This window comes from Monodon monoceros, unplaced genomic scaffold (assembly GCF_005190385.1).
Source record: "Monodon monoceros isolate NGI ecotype Baffin Bay Population unplaced genomic scaffold, NGI_Narwhal_1 Super_Scaffold_12, whole genome shotgun sequence".
NCBI classification, from domain to species: Eukaryota; Metazoa; Chordata; class Mammalia; order Artiodactyla; family Monodontidae; genus Monodon; species Monodon monoceros.
In genome coordinates this window covers 143254401-143274455 of record NW_021703768.1, presented here as the reverse complement: position 1 = coordinate 143274455, position 20055 = coordinate 143254401, and the positions used below count along the sequence as shown (strand labels likewise).

At 43.8% G+C, this 20055-nt stretch overlaps 1 protein-coding gene and 1 long non-coding RNA gene across 7 annotated transcripts in view; one reads left to right on the top strand and one right to left on the bottom strand.

Moving 5' to 3' along the window:
* The window catches only part of TENM2 (teneurin transmembrane protein 2), a 1209082-nt gene that overhangs the window by 33495 nt on the left and 1155532 nt on the right, over positions 1 to 20055 (bottom strand). For all 6 annotated transcript variants that reach the window (XM_029218183.1, XM_029218182.1, XM_029218184.1 and 3 more), the window contains 2 exons: positions 18635 to 18810; positions 16877 to 17112 (listed from right to left, as the gene is read on the bottom strand). In XM_029218183.1, coding sequence (XP_029074016.1) covers positions 16877 to 17112; positions 18635 to 18810 — 412 coding nt within the window. The remainder of the gene's footprint in view (positions 1 to 16876; positions 17113 to 18634; positions 18811 to 20055) is intronic.
* LOC114892862 lies at positions 16202 to 18645 on the top strand. The gene is made up of 3 exons (XR_003792785.1): positions 16202 to 16664; positions 16931 to 17122; positions 17527 to 18645. It is a non-coding gene; the product is annotated as an uncharacterized LOC114892862 (long non-coding RNA).

The window sequence follows — 20055 nt, the reverse complement described above, 5'->3', positions numbered from 1 at the left end:
TCTCTTTTTTCTTAAGTCTAGCTAAAGGTTTGTCAATCTTGTTTATCTTTTCAAAGAACTAGCTCTTGGTTTCATTGAATTTTTGCTATTGTTTAATCTCTGTTTCATTCATTTTTTTGCTCTGATCTGTATTATTCCTTCCTGCTACTAACTTTGGGCTTTGTTTGAGGTATAAAGTTAGGTTGTGTATTTATGATTTTTCTTGTTTCTTCAGGTAGACATTTACCACTATGAACTTCCCTCTTAGAAGTGCTTTTTCTGCATCCCTTAAGTTTATGTTGTATTTCCATTTTCATTTGTCTCAAGGTATATTTTTATTTCTCTTCTGATTTGTTTCACTCATTGATCTATAGCATGTTGCTTAATCTCCATATACTTGTGAATGTTCTAGTTTTCTTCTAATTGAGTTCTATTTCTAGTTTCAAACCATCGTGGTCAGAAAAGATGCTTGATATGATTTCAACCTTGTACATTTTTTAAGAATTGTATTGTGGCCTCATATATGATCTATCCTGGGGAAAGTTCCAAGTGCACTTGAGGAGATGTGTATTCTGTTGTTTTTGGATGGAACATTCTATTCATATCTGTTAAATTTATCTGGTCTTATATGTCATTTAAGGCCAATGTTTCCTTATTGATTTTCTGTCTGGATAATCTATCCATTGATGTAAGTGGGGTATTAAGTCTCCTACTATTGTTGTATTCCTGTCTATTTCTCCCTTGAGATCTGTTAATATTTGCTTTATATATTTAGGTTCTCCTATGTTGGGTGCATAAATACTTACAAATATTATATCCTGTTGTTGGATTTACCCCTTTGTCATTATGTAATACTTTTCTTTAACAACTTCCACACATATCATACGGCAGGGTTAACCATGGTCGTCATGTTGTACGTTACATACCTAGCACTTATTTATCTTATAACTGGAAGTTTGTGCATTTTGATCACCTTCCTCCAGTTCTACCTCCCCCACCTCTGCCTCTGGTAACCACAAATCTGATCTCTTTTACTATAAGTTTTGGGATATTTTTGTTTGTTTGTTTTATGGATTACACCTGTAAGTGAGATCATACAGTATTGGTCTTTCGCTGTCTGACTTATTTCACTTAGCACAATGCCCTCAAGGTTCATCCATGTTGTTGCATATGGCAGAATTTCCTCATTTTTTAAATGACTGAATAACATTCCATTGTATATATATACCACAACTTCTTTATCCATTCACTGTCAGTGGACACTTAGGATATTTCCATATTTTAGCTATTATAAATAGCTGCTATGAACATGGGGAAGTAGATATCCATTGTTTTTTTTCCTTCAGACATATTCCCAAAAGTAGAATTGCTGGATCATATAGTAGTTCTATTATATTTTTAATTTTTTGAGGACCCTTCATACTGTTTTCCATAGTGGCTGCACCAATTTACAACCCCACGAATAGTGCACAAGAGTTCCCTTTTCTCCACATCCTCACCAAATTTGTTAACTCTTGTCTTTTTAGGATGGTCATTCTAATGGGGGGTGGGGGTGGTGGTGAGGTGATATCTCATTGTGTTCTTGATTTGCATCTCCCTAGTGATTAGTGATGTTGAGCATCTTTTCATGTACCTGTTGGCCATCTGTATATCTTTTTTGGAAAAATTTCTATTCAGGTCCTTTGCCCAATCCAATTTTTAATTTTTTTTTTTTTTGGCCATTGGATTGTATGAGGTTTTTAAAATAAATTTTAGATGTTAACCCTTTATCAGATACATGGTTCACAAATATTTTTTCCCATTTTGTAACTGTCATTTCACTTTGTTGATTGTTTCTTTTGCTGTGCAGAGCTTTATAGCTGATGTATTCTCACTTGTTTACTTTTGATTTTATTGATTGTGCTTTAGGTGTCATATCCAAAAAAATCATTACCAAGACCCATATCAAGGAGCTTCTTCCTGTTTTTTCCTCTAGGAGTTTGATCATTTCAAGTCTTACATTTAAGTCTTTAATTAATTTCAAGTTACTATCTGTGAGAGGTCTAAGACAGGGGTCTAGGTTCATTATTTTACACGTAAATATCCAATTTTCACAGCACCATTGATTGAAGAGATTATCTTTTCTCCATTAAGTATTCTTGGCTCCCTTGTCAAATAGAGTTGACCATACAAGCTTGAATTTATTTCTGGGCTCTCAGTTCTATTCCATTGGTCTATCTGTCTGCTTTTATGCCAGTACCATACTGTTTTGATGACTGTAGCTTAGCAGTTTAGCTTGAAACCAGGAAGTGTGATACCGTCTGCTTTGTTCTTCCTTCTTAGGATTTCTTTGGTCATTGGGGTCTGTTATGGTTCCATATAAATTTTAGAATTTTTTTTTCCTACTTTTGTAAAAAAATGCCTTTGGAATTGTAATAGGGATTGCATTGAATCTAGAGATGGCTTTTGGTAGTCTTGACATTTTAACAATCTTAATTCTTCCATTCAGTGAAGTTGGGACACCTTTCCATTTATTTGTGTCTTCTTTGATTTCTTTTATCAGTGTCTTGTATTTTTCAAAGTAGAAATCTTTCACCTCCTTGGTAAATTTGGTCCTAAGTATTTTATTTTTTTTGATGCTATTGCAAATAGCATCATTTTCTTCATTTCTTTTTTAGATAATCCATTCTGAGTGTATAGAAACACTACTGAGTTCTGTTTGTTAATTTTGTATCCTACACTTTTGCCAAATTTGTTGATTATATCCAACAGTGTTCTGGCAGAGTATTTAGGATTTTCTATGTATGAAATCATGTCATCTGCAAATAGAGATAATTTTACTTCTTCCTTTCCAATTCTGATACCCTTTATTTATTTTTCTCGCCTGACTGCTCTGGCTAGAACTTTCAATACTGTGTTGAATAGGAGTGGTGAGAGTGGGCACCCTTGTCTTGATACTGATCTTAGGAGAAAAGCTTTCAACCTTTTACTGTTCAGTATGATGTAGCTATGGGCTTGTTATATATAGCCTTTATTATGTTGAGGTATGTTCTATCTATACCTAATTTGTTAAGCGTTTTTATTACAGACAGGTGTTGAATTCTGTCAAATGCTTTTTTTCTGCATATATTGACATAATCATATGATTTTTTTCTTTCATTCTATTAATGTGGTGCATCACACTGACTATTTTGCATATGTTGAAACATCCTTGCATCCTATGGGTAAATCCCACTAGGTCATGGTGAATGATCCTTTTAAGCTGCTGCTGAATTTGGTTTGCTAGTATTTTATTTTTGCATCTATATTCATTAGGGATATTGGTCTGTAGTTTTATTTTCTGGTTTTGGAATCGGGATAATGCTGGCTTTGTAAAATAAGCTTGGGGGAGTGTTCCCCTCCTCTTTATTTTTTTGAAAGAGTTTGAGAATGATTGGTATTAATTCTTCTTAAAATGTTGGGGAAAATTCACCAGTGAAGCCATCTGATACTGAGCTTATCTTCATTGGGCAGTTTCTGGTTACTGATTGTCTCCTTGTTAGTAATTGGTCTGTTCAAATTTTCTATTTCTTCCTGATGCAGTCTTGGTAACTTGTACGTTTCTAAGAAATTTCTATTTCTTCTAGGTTATTCAGTTTGTTGGTGTATAGTTGTTGTACAGAGGAGCCTCCTATGATCCTTTGTATTTCTGTAGTATAAATTGTAATGTGTCCTTCTTCATTTATAATTTTTTAAAAATAAATTTATTTTATTTTTGGCTGCGTTGGGTCTCCGTTGCTGCGCGAGGGCTTTCTCTAGTTGCAGTGAGCGGGAGCTACTCTTTGGTGCAGCGCGCGGGCTTCTCACTGCGGTGGCTTCTCTTGTTGTGAAGCATGGACTCTAGGCACGTGGGGGCTTCATTAGTTGTGGCACGTGGGCTCAGTAGTTGTGGCACACGGGCTTAGTTGCTCTGCAGCATGTGGGATCTTCCTGAACCAGGGCCCGTATCCCCTGCACTGTCAGGCGGATTCTTAACCACTGCACCACCAGGGAAGCCCTTCATTTATAATTTTGTTGACTGGGTCCCTTCTCTTTTTGCCTTGGTTGGTGTACCTAAGGGTTTGTCAGTTTTGTTGATCTTTTCAAAGAACCAACTGTGAGTTTGTTTTATATCATCTATTGTTGTTCTCTTTATTTATTTCTGCTCTTTTATTTCCTTCCTTCTGGTAACCTTGGGCTCAGTTTGTTCTCCTTTTTTCTAGTTCCTTAAGACACAGAGTCAGGTTGTTTCTTTGGAGTCTTTCTTGCCTCTTAGTGCAGGTGTTTGTTGCTGTGAACTTCCCTCTTGGAACTGCTTTTGCTGCATCCGATAAGGTTTGGTATGTTGTATTTCCATATTCATTTGTCTCAAAATACTTTTAAAATTTCCGCTTTAGTTTGTTTTTGATCCATTGGTTGCTCAGGAGAGTGTTTTAAAATTTCCATGTATTTGTAAATTTTCTAGTTTTCCTCCTGTTACTGATTTCTAGTTTCATACCACTGTGGTCAGAGGAGAAACTTGCTATGATTTCAATCTTCTTTAATCTGCTAAAACTTGCTATGACTTCAGTCTTCTTTAAACTTGCTATGATTTCAATCTTCTTTAATGTGCTATGTTGGTGGCCCAACATATAGTTTATCTTAGAAATTGTTCCATGGGCGCTTGAAGAATGTGTTTTCTGCTGTTGTCAGATAGCATGTTCTGTATATGTCTGTTAGGTCTCTTTTGTCTATAGCATTGCTCAAATCTGCTGTTTCCTTATTGATTCTGTGTCTGAAGGATCTATCCATTGTTGAAAGTGGGATATTAAAGTTCCCAACTATTTTTGTGTTGCCGTTTATTTCTCCTTTTAGCTCTGTTTTTGTTTTATATATTTAGATGCTTCAGTGTTGAGTGTATAAATATTTATAATTGTTATATCTTAATGGATTGACCTCTTTATCAGTATATAATGAACTTTTCTGTTTCTTTTTACCATTTTTAGTTTAAAGTCTCTTTTGTTTCATATAAGTATAGCTACTCTTGCTTTTCTGGGGATTATTATCTGTTTGAAGTATCTTTTCCATCCTTTCACTCTCAGTCTATACATGTCTTTAAGGCTAAAGTGAGTATCATATAAGGCAGCATATTGTTGGATCTTTTCTTTTAAATCAATTCAGCCATTCTGTGTCTTTTAATTAGAGAATTTAATGTTTGCAATTGAAGTAATTATTGATAAGTAAGGACTTACTGTTGTCATTTTGTTCATCATTTTCTGGCTTTCTTGTAGATGCATTGTTCCCCTTTTCATATCCTGTTGCCTTTTTTTTTTTTTTTCTTGGCTGCACTGTGCAGCTTGTGGGATCTTAGTTCCCTGACCAGGGATCGAACCTGGGCTCCCTGAAGTGGAAGCGTGGAGTCCTAACCGCTTGACTGCCAGGGAATTCCCCTTGCTGTCTTTTTTTTGTGTGTGTTTTGATGTCTTTTGGTACCAGTGTTCTCTGACTTCTTTATCATGTTCTTCCATGTAATTACTACAGGTTTTCCCCTTTGTGGTTACCATGAGGCGTACGTAAAATATCTTAAAATGATAACATTCTATTTTAAGCTGATAACAACTTAGCTTTAATATAACTCCTGAAATTTACACTTTTACTTCTCACATTTTGGGTATTAATGTTATAGTTTACATATTTTTAATACTGTGTAACTACAAACAGATTATAGTAGTTATGATTATTATTTTTTTAAACTTATAACTAGAGTTGTAAGTGAATTCACACTACTCTTACCATATTACATAATCTAATTTTGACTACATGTTTACCATTAAAAGTGGGTTTTATGCTACTTTCTTCTGTTTTTATGATGCTAATTAGTGACCTTTTACTTCCACTCAAAGAACTCCCTTACCATTTTGGTAAGGCAGGTCTAATGGTGGTGAACTCCCTTGCTCTTGTTTGCTCATGAGTCTTTTCCTTCCTTCATTTATGAGGACACTTTTGCTGGGTATAGAATTCTTGGTTTACAGTTTTTTTTTTCCCTTTCAATATTTTGAATATATCATCCCATTCCCTTGTGGCCTGAAAAGTTTCTGTTGAGAAACCTGCTGATAGTCTCATGGAGATTCCCTTGTATGTAATGTCTGTCTTTTGTCCTGCTGCTCTCAACTTTCTTTATCTTTGACTTTTGACAATGTTAATTGCAATGTGTTGCAGTGTAGTCCTATTTGGGTTCAACCTAGTTGGGGTCCTTTGGGCCTCATTGATCTGGATGTCCATTTCTCTTTTTTGGTTTGGAAAGATTTCAGCCATTATTGCCTTAAGTATCCTTTCTGTTCCTTTCTCTTTCTCTTCTGGAATTCTCATAATGCAAATATTCTTTTTTTTGTGTGGGGGTGGGGGGCTTGTGTCTCATAAGTGCCAAGGCTTTCACCGCTGTTTTTCTTTTTTGCTCCTCTGACTGGATAATTTCAACTGTCCTGTCTTCCAGGTTGCTGACTTTTTTTTCTTCTGTATTGAGTCTGCTTTTGAAGCTCTTAATTGAATTCTTCAGTTTAGTTATTGTATTTTTCAGCTCTAGAATTTTTTTCATGGTTTTTATTTTTGTCCAACTTCTTGTCATGTTCATGAATTGTTTTCCTAATTTCATTTGTCTGTGTGTTCTTGCAGTTCACTAAAGTTCTTCAAGAGGACTATTTTGAATTCTTTGGCTGACAGTTCACAGATATTCATTTAAGTAGGCTCAGTTACTGAAGTTCTCTTAGTTTCCTTTGGTGGTATCATATTTCCCTGATTTTTCATGAGCTTTCATTCCTTACATTGGTATCTGTGCATTTGAGTAAGTGATCTCTCTTCTAGACTTTGTAGGTTTGCTTTGGTAGAGAGAATTCTTCGCCAGTTAGCTCAGTTTTAGTTTCTGCAACTGTCTGCTGATAACGACCTTGAGCAGCTGGGGCTTGCTATCAGGGTCTATTTTTGGATGAGGCAACTGCCTGAGCTCTGAGGGCAGGGGTGGGAGGGTGTGCTGCTGACTGAGAACAGTTGGATAGGACTCTTGTCTTGGTTCCCTGCCGAAGTGAGGCTGTAGGATGGGCTCTGCAGTTGCCTGGGTTCTCTGGTCAGGCTTACTAGACCAGTGGGCCTGGGTACTGTACTTAGCGGTAGGTATCTGCCCTGCCCTAGTGGGGCAGCAGAATGGAATTCAGAGTCTGCACGGCTTGTTTCAAGACTTGAATTTGGGAAGAGTGTATACTGAATTCCCTCTCCAGACGCGGGGGCTACAGGTTTTGCTCTGCAGATGGGAAAAGCCATAGACTGTGCTCTCTGTTCAAGTACCACTGTAAGCAGGGCAGATGGATGGGCTACATAGCTTCCCATGTGCTGTGGTTAGGTTCCTTGGTCGGGTGGGCTGAAGCCTATAGTCAGCAATGAGTGGGGCTACAAATTAGTTTTCCTGCTTGGGGTGAAGTGCAAGAACTAGCTCCAAGGTTTGTAAGGCTATTTGTTGATTCAAACCAACCTCTGCCCCAAGTTCCCTGGCCAAATAGGGCCACTGGCTTTGCTTTGCAGGCTGTCAGCTCTGCCTGCCCACCTCTCTGTTCGAGCTTGCTGTGCTATACAGCCTCTACGTGTTCCCACCAGTCCCCCTGGCCAGTCAGGGTGGGGAGACACACTCAGCAGCTGGTAGGCCTATGATCCGCTCCCACGCCTGGGTGGGGCAGGAGGGTCCATTTCAGGCACCTCCCAAATTTTCTGAACAGGCTTTCTGGTTGGAAGGGGCCGAGAGCTACACTTAGCAGCAATGGGGCTATGAATGAACTCCCCCTGTCTGGGCATATCAGGGGAAGCCTCCATGCCTGGTACTGACTTTGCTCTGGGGCAATCAGCTCTGCCTGTCCGCCTCATGGCTTGAGCATTACTGGGTTTTCATGCCTTGGAGGGGGAAGTGGGCAGATCAGCCTCCAGAGCTGGTAAAACTCCTGCCAAGTTCCCTGCTCAGACTGACTTGGTTCTGCAGCTGAGCAAAGCTGCCGGCTGGGATTACCCGGGCGCTGCAGGGAGGGACTCGGTCTACCGAGATCTGAGTGCTGGTTGTTGCAAGCCCCTCCCTCTTTCTCCATCAGGATCAGCTTCCCAGTGGTTGAGCCCCGCAGATCCTCCTGCAGTCCCTGTGGGGTGATACAGGAGTAGCCGCCCTCACAAAGCAGTTCACAATGCTGGGGGGTCCCAGATGTTGCCCACGAGCTCTCTTTTCCCACTAGTGGAGCTGTGTTGGCCTGGGGGAGGGGCAATGCAGTCAGCGTGCAGGTGCTCCTGTTACCCTTCTGATACACATGTCTTGATCTCTGTGTGCAAGGCGCGGGGGTGGGGGTGTGTGTGGCTCAGCCTCACCCTGTGTTCTAGGACGCTCTTGGTGGTTTCCTGTCCATGAATCCTTGTTAGCTGCTGTGCTTGCGAGGGCAAAGTCAGAGATGACCTATGTTCCCATCTTGGTGATGTCGCTGAGTTAACTTTTGAAATACGTAATTTCTATAAAAATGCCTGATCCTTCTAATAGTTAAATATAATAAATTCGCTGGAAGCTGAGTCAAGGAGTTCAGGCCAGCAGTATAATCTAGTCAAATATGTTTAATTGCGAGGGTCCCTTCATTAAAGAGGAGGTGCCTGGGCTATGGGGTTCGAGATCTTGGAGGCTCTGACAGGCATGCTCATCTCTTCGCAGGCACCTGCCCCCAACTTCAGAGTGTGCCGGGGCTTTCATTTAGCCACACTGTTCTTACTCCGAATTCCACCTAAAAATATTTAAATTAACCTTCAGGCTTCCTGGAGAACATAAAAGTTATTCTGAATTATTTTCACTGCCAGGATCAGCACAATTCCCTTCCCAGCCAGCTCAGTAGGTATTCAGTGATAGAGAAACCAGTTTTTAAATTAATACAATTTTGTGTTGGTAAGGAAGCCGTTATTTTTAATTATTGGGCATTCTCCTCAGCCTGGCTTCCCCAGTTAATAAAACTCAGCTATTTAGCATGGTTTTTATTTTTGCAGAGGGCAGACTTTGGGAAGTAGTTTCCCGATGTGGAATCTCCCTCCAGAATGTTTTGATCTCTCCAGGCGCACGCCTGTCACAAGGAGCCTTGTAAGAAACCCTGAGAAAAGGAAACGCTGTCATTAAAATGGCCCTGCTGGGCCTATAACTGGTGACTCTAACTTAGCTTGAGGGGCAATGTTGGGAGCTGGCGAATCGAGAAACTGGAAAGAGGAAGTTAACGCTGGGCTGGATCCCCTCCTGGAAAGGGCACTGTAGCACAGCAGGAGAGACCTCAGTTGGACTTACAGCAGAATCCCTTGCCCATCCCACGTCACGTCTGGGAAACCCAGAAAAGATTAGTGAGGGAGGGCAAGAGATTCTCCATGTCTGGCGATACTGAAAAGCAGAACTCCCTGCTTGGAGAGTTTAGTTATTCACCTGCCCAGAGGAAAAGCCTGGCCTAGATGACATCTTCATTTCCTTTCTGGGTCAGTCCTCTGGGATTTAAAAAGCAGCTCCCATACAAGACTCCATGCTATGATGGGATCAGGGATGGAGCAGACATAACAACTTGCTATAAATTTAATATCAGCTTAAATAATGCATAATTAGAAGGGTAAGCCTCTGCAAACACATTAAATAATGTATTCCCCAAGCAAACATGATTTTTGGATGATTTGCTGTTTTGGATGGCGGTGAGGTAGAAAGGTGGAGAGACCTGAATTTGAGTTGCAGGGATTTTTTGTTTTGTTTTGTTTTTTAAATGTCGGTTCATTGGGTTGTTTATTTTACTTTTATTTTTGGCTGCGTTGGGTCTTCGTTTCTGTGCGAGGGCTTTCTCCAGTTGCGGCAAGCGGGGGCTGCTCTTCATCGCGGTGCGTGGGCCTCTCACGGTCGTTGCCTGTCTTGCTGCGGAGCACAGGCTCCAGGTGTGCAGGCTCACGGGCCTAGTTGCTCCGCGGCATGTGGGATCTTCCCAGACCAGGGCTCGAACCCGTGTCCCCTACATCGGCAGGCAGATTCTCAACCACCGCGCCACCAGAGAAGCCCTGAGTTGCAGTTTTAACACTGATCGGTTTTGTCATTACAAAGCTGAACCTTTACTGGTCATGCCTCTGTTTCCTTATCTGTCATGGCCTGTGAGCTCCTAGTGGGTAGAGACTTTATTTTATTTTTCTTAGTGTCTCTATTATTTTGGAACGTGCTTGGCGCTCAGACATTTGTGAGTAAGGGGGTTGAATTAGACCGAGTGTAAGCACGCTGGCAGCTCTGATAATCTAAGCTCTAATATGAAAAACTGAGATGAGAAAATGTGAGCAGGACATTTGTGACTTCCAAGTATCTGAAAGGCTTCTTCCTTCATTCTAAAGAGCAATTGGAGTCATTCTGGGAGGAACCCCCGAGACCTGGAATTTAATAGACAGAGGTTGGAGGGAGAGGATTTTCATGATGTCAACTTAAAATCACATCCACTCATTCAGCATTGACTGAGCACCTACTCTGTGCTTGTTAATGTGATCAATATTTAAACTAGAGCAGAACAGTTAGGGCCCCTGACCTCATGACCTTACAGGTCAGAGGAGGATAAAGACACATGAACCAACAATGAAAAACATTCGTGTGGTGATGAGTAAATAGAGGAAGGCACTATGGGAACGGAGGAGGGACACGGAGCCAGAACTGGACGGACGAGGCCAGTTTCTCAGAGGAGCTGCTGCCTCAGTGGGGCCCAAAGTATGAGACTTCACAGGTGAGGGCAGGAGATGAGTCAGGGAGAATATTCCAGAGGGGGCAGTCAGCAGGTGAGAGCTCGGGTGTTAAGCAAGGGCCCTGCCCAGGCAGAGAACCTCACTTCCGATGCTGTGGGAGTGTTCTAGTGGGGGCAGGTGGTCCATGGGTAGGGATGTGGCAGAGAGGAGGGGTGTCTGATATGGAGCCTCAGCCCAGACGACCTGAACGGACTTGGACTTGTCATCCTGTAACCTGAACTTGTAGAAGTATGTTGCGTGTCTCCTAGCCTCTCAGAAGCAGGGAAGGCACAGATGAATGCTCCTTTGTGTTCAACAGTGGGTACATCTGGGGAGGACGTCTGTGCTTCTCAGATCCTTAGCAGCACCAGTCAGGCCCCAATCCTTTGACCTCACCACCTCCCCAGCTAGTCTGCTCCAGCTACACTGGCTCATGTTCTGCCTCAGGGCCTTTGCGCATGCTGGTACCTTAGCACAGAAGGCTTTCTTGCCATTCCATTCCTGAAAATTTCCTACTCTTCATTCAGTTCTCAGCCCAAATGTCATCTTCCTAGAGTGGCCTTAACCTAAATCAGACACTCCCTGTTATTTCAACCGTTTTTTTCCCCCACAGCACCCATCACCATTTCTTTATACTATTTGTAACTTATTTGATTATTATCTGTTTCCCCTTGCTACAGCATAAAGCTCCACGAGGGTCTTTCCATTTTTCCATCGCACCAATCAAAACAGCAAGCAAGTCATCCGAAAGTAATGTTTGCTTGGGGGACACATTGTTGAATATATTTTGCAGAGGCTTACCCTTCCAATTATATATTATTTAAGCTAATATTACATTTATAGCAAGTTCTGCCTGCACAAGCACTGCTCAGAATTCAGTGTCTTGTCTGTTCACTAACATACACTCAGTGCCTCGAACAGTGCCAGGAACGTAATAGGTGTTTAAAAAAATAAAACGTTGGTTGGTGTAGAATGAATGCACTGCGGCAGGAAGGGCTGATGAAATTCAGGCCCTTGTGATGACTGCATATGTTAACAGACCTACCTGAGTGGGTTCCATGCAGAACTGAGTTCACGTGCGTGTGTTCACAGGCACACATGCATACCCGCCTCCCACCTTGTTCCTGCGTCACTGTCATTTGCCACAAAAGTAAAAGTAACACAAGCCAACGTGTAATTGCAATGTCATATTAATCATACAGAAACCCAAACAAAATTACTAACTCCCACTTCCTGGAATACTAATAACACTAATACTGGTATCATGATGGAAGATTATCTGGGAAGCAATTTTCCTTTTGTTCTGCTACCTACACATGTAGCTGCTTCTTGCTTTTGCAATCTCTGTGTAAATCATAATCAGGAGGAAATATCCTAGAGGGTGGTTATGTGCCTTCCTTATCAGAGAGAATCATGCACTAAACCCATCTTAGGAAAGAGCAGAAGTTTTAAATCTTAACAGGAGGAGGTGGTTTCAGTTCTCTCTTCCAAAAGTCTAGAAAAATGTCTTGCTGGAGGGGAGGAGTATTAACGCATTAAGAGGTCCTCAGGACCAGAAGTTTGCTTTATGATTAGGCTTTGGAGGGAGGGAGGATGAAGAATATACCTGGGTGTGTATGAGTGTGATTTAACCATCTCTTCCTTCTGTGGGTGTAGCACCCCCTTTCTCTAAGGTTTCCCCATCTAGGAGTTTTTACTGAGATGTCCGTCACACGAGACACGTGTCCACGTGTGACCCAGCCAATCACAGACCCCCACCTGCCTGACCAGTGATTGGCCCCGGGGTGTGACTGCCATTCCATCTGTGGCAGGCCATTCAGAGCTCTTCCAAGGGATTTTAGATTTTAATTCTGTAAAAGATTGCTTCCTCTTCCCCCTGGGTCACTAAGCTGAACTGGTATATCAGCCTGGAGTCATCTTTAGCCAAGTCTGCCTGACTCCCAGGGTGAAGAGGTCACCAGTCGAATGTAGGGGTAAATTAGGCTAAGTGTCAAGGGAAACATTGCTAAGAGATGGAAGGGGGCCGAGAGAAGGATGTCAACCTGATGATATCATTTGAGCTGGTGAAGTCGCTAAGGCTAGCTCCTCTCTGGTAGGGGCCCGCGAGGCAAGACAACACATGCCCTTTTTAATTGAGCTAATTTGAGTGCACTTCCTGTCTCTCTCTTGCAGTGGAAAGATCCCTGACAGATACGGAGGCATTTATGCACTAAACATGTTCCAAGGAGGCGCCTTAGAAGGGGGCATGGTCATCATACCTTCCTGTGTCACCCACTGGCTGAATGCCCATCCCATGGCACTTGTCACCAGGGATACGGCAGTGAGATGGTCCTCGTGCTTACGGAGCTTACAGGTACCCTGATGTAACAGCTTTGTGTGTTTTTTGAAGGCCAGAGGAAACAGGAAACAGTGCTGGGTGGTGAGGGCCTGAGGGAGGAGGGCTCTTTCAAGTGAGATTCCTGGAGAAATCCTTGGGAGGCATAATGAAGACCTCCCCTACTTTGAGTTTGGGCACGGACAACCACTTGAGATTTTGCCAAAGCAACAAAGCCATAAAGATTTTGGTGGAAGCGGGTGGCCACGGTCCATCCATCCACCAGTTTACATTTCACCAGCCTTTATGTAAGAGCTGCTGACGCGTTCCTCACCTGAGAGGTGCCCTTGGCTGGAATGCTGGAAGAAGGGGTACCTAGTTTCACTGGGTACTGTTCTATGGTAATATCTTCACCGAGATCTTCGGTAAACTCCAGGGATGCTCAGAGCCTTGAGCCCTCACGGCACTCAACTGGCCAGGCTGCCGGGAGCTTGCCAGTCCCTGGGAAAGGTCAGGCGATTTGCCTCACTGCACGAGACCTTCAGTTACCACACCAGAGATGCTCTCCAAACCCCTTGTTATCCACGGGGGTGGGGGTGGGGAGCAACAATTACGTGGTGCTGGTTCAGTGGCAGCACCTGCAAGTTCATTCAGTTTCTTCCCCGTTGCAAGTGGCAGCACTGGGGCTGTCAGAATCTCACATCTCTGTCTTGGGGTTCAGTTCGCTGCCTCTTCCCTCCACAGAGCCTGGCAGGCCAGCCCCTGAAGTCTGGAGGGCTTCTCGGCTTCCCAGTCTACATGATCGTGGAAGGGGGCCCCTTAAAAGGTGAGCATGACCCAGCAACCCTGCTGGCTGCCAAGTCCTGTTAACTGTGTGTGCCAAGTAGCTCTCAGATGTCCCTCTGTCTTCTCTGCTAACGATTTCGTTTCTTGTTTGGATTACCCCTCTCCTCCTATCCTGTCCCCGTCTGATCTATCTTCCTCTGCACCCGAGGAAGCCCGAGAGGTCTTTCTAATGCGACAAATCCCAACACGTTGCTCTGCTAACCAAACCCTGGAACAGCCCCGCCACTGTCCTCAGGATAAATGCCAGCCTAGCAAAATATGCCCTTCCATTCCCACCCTAACCAACTCTCTGGCCACACTGAGTTAGTTTTCTGAAATGACATTCCTTTTCTTTTGGACCTCTCTGCCTTTTTACAGGCGACACTCTGTCTGATCACCCCTTGCTGATATCTTTGCCTGGCTAATTCCTACTGCTCTGTAGAACTGATTCCAACTCTTCTGTGAAGCAACCCTCAGCCCTGATCGGGATGGCAGGGACCCTGCTACGTGGTCACCAAATCTCCTTTCATGGTCTTCTTAGGCATGCAGAAAGACACCATTTCCTGGGCTTCCTGGCAGTTAAGTTGAAGTCACCCCACTGTGTTCTCACCAGGAAGGATGGCAGTGATGCCTGCCATGTGTAGCCCTGCTCATTAAGCCCTGATTTCAGGGCTTATTTGTTCACATTTGTTAACCGATCACACCCACCCCACCCTCCCCTGACTGATACAATGACATACCCCTTCCCTTGAAATCCTGGCCTCTGGGATAGCTCACGTCACACGGCTCACATGTGACACTCTACTTTCCCTCTCTACCTTCTCCCACCTGCTCCCTGGCAATTTCCAGGAGTTGCTTTTATTTCATTCACTAAACGATTTATGAATTGAATTAAAATAAATGAGATGCAAATAAATTCTAGGCTTTCTCCCTCATTTTCAAATTACATTTTCAGTCCACTCAACCTGTTATAATCTCATAGTGATTTTCATTTAAGAGAGCTAAATGGATATGTGATTATTGTTACAGGAACTAACACCAGACAATTAAATGTTGAGGTGTTGATAGATAAAGCTGTGTTTGTTTCGATTTGCATAAACATGATGCCAGCAAATCTAACCCTGGCAGAAACTCAGTTATGAGACTTGCGTGCCTAACTTCTGCTAATTACCATGAGTACCATTATTACGATTTTTACGATTTTTAATATTCAGAGTTGGGAATTATAGCCATTTTATTTTAGGGCTGCATTTATCTTTATTTTGAAAACTTTTAGTCAAAATGCATCACCGATTTACCCGAGAAAAGGCACGATTACTATTTCTAATCAAACTTCTATGGTGCAGTGTATCAAAAATCAATTACACAGCCCTGAAATCCAGTCATTAAGGATTTAGCTACTAATCTCATTTCATTTTTGTCTTTAGGAAGATACTGCAGCTTGCAACTTTGCAGATACCAGCAGAGGAAGAAAAACATGGGAGGCTGCTGATAACCTAATGTGGAGAATTAAACTCCAACCAGACAAAGGTGAGGGCAGAATCTTAACATGGAGTGGCCTGGCTCTGCAGGGAGGCCGCCTGGGCTGGCTGGATTTCAATCCAAGAACACGGCAGAAGTTATGACCCAGGTTTTGTTGAGCGTGAGCCTTCTAATCTCAGGAACTCCAAAGCAAAGCAAAGCGTGTGTTAAACCCTGCCGTATTGCGCGGTTTACCGTCTTCCTGGTGAGTGTCTCACTCTGCAGTGATTTTATCTGTTTGTTAGTTGACTTCTTATCTGCGGCCCCTGTTGTGCCATGTAGCTCCAGCTCATAGCACAGTGCCTGACTCCTAGTTAGGTGTTCAATAAGTAGGTGCTGACGAGGACCGAGATCCCGAGGATTCTCCCCAGTTGGAGGGAGAGCCTGACGGTAAGAACCAGTCCCTCTTGATGCCACGTAAGTGAACAGAGCAGGAACCAGATTATCTGGATGACTGTTGCTCTAATCAGGAAGCTGTGAGGCCTGCTGGTTAAGAATCCTGGCAAGTGAGACAGACAGAGAGAACTGGGGCTGAGTCCTGGCTTTGCTGTTTGTTTGCTAGACGCTGTACCCTTGGACCGGTTATTTAGCGTCCCGGAGCCTCTGTTTCCTCATCTGAAAAAGGGAGATAATAACACCTACTCCCACAGGGTTGTTTGTTGTTTTTTTGCGGTACGCAGGCCTCTCCCGTCACGGAGCACAGGCTCAGCGGCCATGGCTCACGGGCCCAGCCGCTCCGCGGCACGTGGGATCTTCACGAACCCGTGTCCCCTGCATCGGCAGGCAGACTCTAGGATAATACAAGTAAAGCATTTAACGTCGTGCTCTCATCACATAAAAGTCCTCGATAAATGTTATGTATTGAAATGTTATATATTGGTTTTTAAAGCTGTAGTAACTTGTGGGTACGTTACCTAGTCTGGGGAAGCTAGAGTTGGTTAAAACTTCCTGCTGCAGTTTGCTTGTTACTTCCTCTTCGGAAGCCTTCCCTGATGCCTGCAGGCTGGATAGCAGCGCCTCCGCTGTGATTCCCACGAAGCCCTGGCTGTTCCTCTCTCTACTCACTTAACCCATCGGATATGGATTATCCTGAGGTTTATACATTCTACCGGACTGTCCACTCCTTGAGCGTAAAGAGCCCGTTATAAAACTCAGTATTTAGCACACCGAAACCACACAGTAGCCATGGGCACACAGTGGAAGTTGACAGAGAAGATGATAGCGAGTGTGAAAAGAAGACCCGCGGGATCTCTGCTTATAGCTTAAGGTAAATCCCCAGCTTTTCTAGTCCTGGGAAATGCAGAACGTTTTCTCCGAGGTCTGAGTTCCAGCAGGATGTGGCTCACGTGTCTCTCTCAGGGAAGAGGGAAGAGAGAAAGGCGCAGTGGAGGCTTGGGAACTGGGAGATGGCCTCAGCTCTGGAGGAAAGGGGGTGTCCCGTACCACGTTGTGGGGGACAAGTTGGGTGGAACGACTTACCCGGAGCTTCCTGCCAAAGATGGTAACTTTGCCTTTAATCTGTTCCTTTCTTAGGCGCCACTCGATGGAGTTCAGGCCATTCTCCATGGGCAGCGAGATGTTGCAGCGCCCGATGGTGGGGGTGATGGTGCCCGCTAGGACGTGGGGCTCGCTGTGGAAGCTGACGCCCATCCCGTTGGCGTACATCACCCGCAGGGTACCGTTGTTGCAGAGCTGGTAGCTGTTCCGTACTTGATCTGGAGAAATGTAAGTGGGGGCGGGGAGAGGGAAATAAATTATCCACTGTGTTAGTCACGAGAGAACAGAACCCCTATTTTTATAGGTTTCCATGGTACTTTGCAGCTGCCAGTGTAAGGCTGCCTTCAATTAGCACACACGCAATGTTTTAAGGTGAGTAGCAGAGATGCCACTGATCCACAGAAAGAAAAACATTATTGATATGTGGCACTCCAGAAATAATTATGCTGGGACAGTTTTCTTTTACTCACTGAAGAGTACATTTTTTGCCTACACAATTCGTGTCCATCACATCCCCGATCTTTAACATATATATTTTAGCTTAAATGGAACAAAATAAAGGAAACCTACTTAAAAGAATTTGTCTTCTCCTTTCGCCTACCATCTAACCTGAGGCTGATGGTCTACCATAGGTCAGCTCCACTGCAAAGATTCTTTGAGAAGACAAAGAGAAAAAGCAACCTTCCTGCTCCTCATGCGTTAGCTGCTGACTGACTCCACCATGATGCCATCTCCACTCCAGAGGACTCCGAAGAGACTCAACTAGCATGAGGGAGGCCGAGCCAGGGGGTGCTGATAACGTGTGTGTCTTCCCAAATGGAATCTAGTCAATCAATCAGTCAGACTTCTGACCTTTTCCTTTATCGAGAAGTTCCAGGTAGGAAATGTGAGTCGGAGGCTCCTTTTATAGATACGATGCTTCCTGACTACCTGGGCAGAGGAGTCCGCCTGGCCTCTGAGGCCCTGGCTTTTGGGGTAGTGCGCAAGTGTGCACCTGTCACGACTGCAGCCCTCGTGCAGAAAGACAAAATCTACATCGTTAATCATCTGGCAGAGCAGAAATAGAGTCATGGAAACAGGCTCTGTCGGGGGATAAACAGTCCAGCAATGACACCATTTATCTAGCGCCAGGACACATTTATCCTCGGCTAGCCCACGGACATTATATCTTCATTACCTGCACAATTCCTTTTCTTGCCAGCCTGTGCACTTGTCCTGGACTGTACGTCATGTCGAACAGCAAGAGCAACCACGAGGTGGTGAGAAACCTTTGAGGTCTTGGCAAGAGACAGCTAAAGGGCTCTGTGACTGTAACAACCCACTCATCACACAAACCCTTGGAAGAAAGGGAGACTCAGAATGGGACCAAAAAATCAGGTGGGCTCAAGAGACTAAAACCACCTTTGAGAAGGTAACTGTGTGTGTCGGGTTGGTAGGGAGTGCTGGTGATGGAGAGGTGGGGGCAGAGTACAGAGGGATGAAAGCTGACATTTTCACATAAATATGAATACGTAGACATTTCCAAATATTTGGTTTGGTATAGATGACATTCTCCTGCATCTGATTAAGTCCTTTTCTACAAGATTGACCTCTTGCAGAGTTAGTTTGCTAGCTATGGACTAAAACAGCAAGCTGAGGGGTGGGAGGTCTCTGGAAGTCCTCCCAGGCTTGGTAACTCACACCTATCCTCAGCCTTGGCTGAGTCTGGCGGTGAGGGGTGGTGGTAGGTGAGGGGCTTACCTTGCACCACTGTGTAGGAGGCCTCCACAGAAGACAGGTTGGTAATGACAGTGACATCGTCATCACGGTTGGAGTTCTCAATGTCAATGGTGATGGACTTCTCCATTTCCCGGTGTAGGCTGGTCACCACCCCCGTGGGGCGTGTCACATTGGTTAGGCGGCCCTCGTGGTCATAGCTGGAGAACAGACACACTGGTTAGAAACACAGTTCCTGGGACTGAAGGCGTCCCCAAGGGACAGACTCGTGGTGCCAGAGAAAGAAACTGGCAGGTGGGGGGGCCAGGTGGTGCAGCACGCTGAGGCTCCTCGGCACAGTCATCAAAACTCCAGCCTTGGGGCTTCCCTGGTGGCGCAGTGGTTGAGAGTCCGCCTGCCGATGCAGGGGACGCGGGTTTGTGCCGTGGTCCGGGAGGATCCCACATGCCGTGGAGCGGCTGGGCCCGTGAGCCAGCGCGTCTGGAGCCTGTGCTCCGCAACGGGAGAGGCCCGCGTACCACAAAATAAACCAAAAAACAACACTCTAGCCTGCCCTGAGAAACGGTGATGCTTTTTTCTACTACCCACCGATACACCTGAAAACATACATTTCACCTTAGGCTAGGCAGGGGGTACTTTACTTTACTTAACCAAGTTAGTGAGAACAGCAACTTTATGCTCAATTTATGCTCTTTGATTTGTGTTCCACAAATTAAAAGACGAATAATGAACAAATAAAATCTGAACGGGCCAATTCCCAGTAAGGAGATTGAATCAGGAATCAAAAACCTCCCACCAAACAAAAGTCCAGGCTCACTCGGCTTCACTGGTGAATTCTGCTAAACAAACATTCAAAGAACAGTTAATACCAATTCTTTGCAAACTCTTCCAAAAAATAACGGGGAGGGGACACTCCGAAGTCATTTTACAAGGCCAGCAGTACCCTGATACCAAAACCAGCTAGGGACACTGCAAGAAAAGCCAATTACAAGCCAATGTCTCTAAACATAAATGCAAGAATCCTCAACAAACAAAATATTAGCAAACCGAATTCAACAGTACATTAAAAGGCTCATACACCATAATTAAGTGGGATTTATTCTAGGGAATGCAAGCATGGTTCACATTGGCAAATCAATCAATGCGAAATACCACATTAACAAAATGAAAAGAACAAACCGTATTGTCATCTGAATAGATGCAGAAAAACTTCAAGGACGTGGGTATAGAGGGACCATACCTCAACAAACATACTAAAAGCCCACAGCTAACATCACACGCAATGGTAAAAAGCTGACAGTTTCTCCTCTAAGATCAGGAACAAGACAAAGGATGCCACTGTATTCAATATAGTATTGGAAGTCTTCTTATCCAGAGCAATTAGGCAAGGAAAAAAAGGCATCCAAATTAGAAAGGCAGAAGTTAAACTGTCATTATTTGTATAT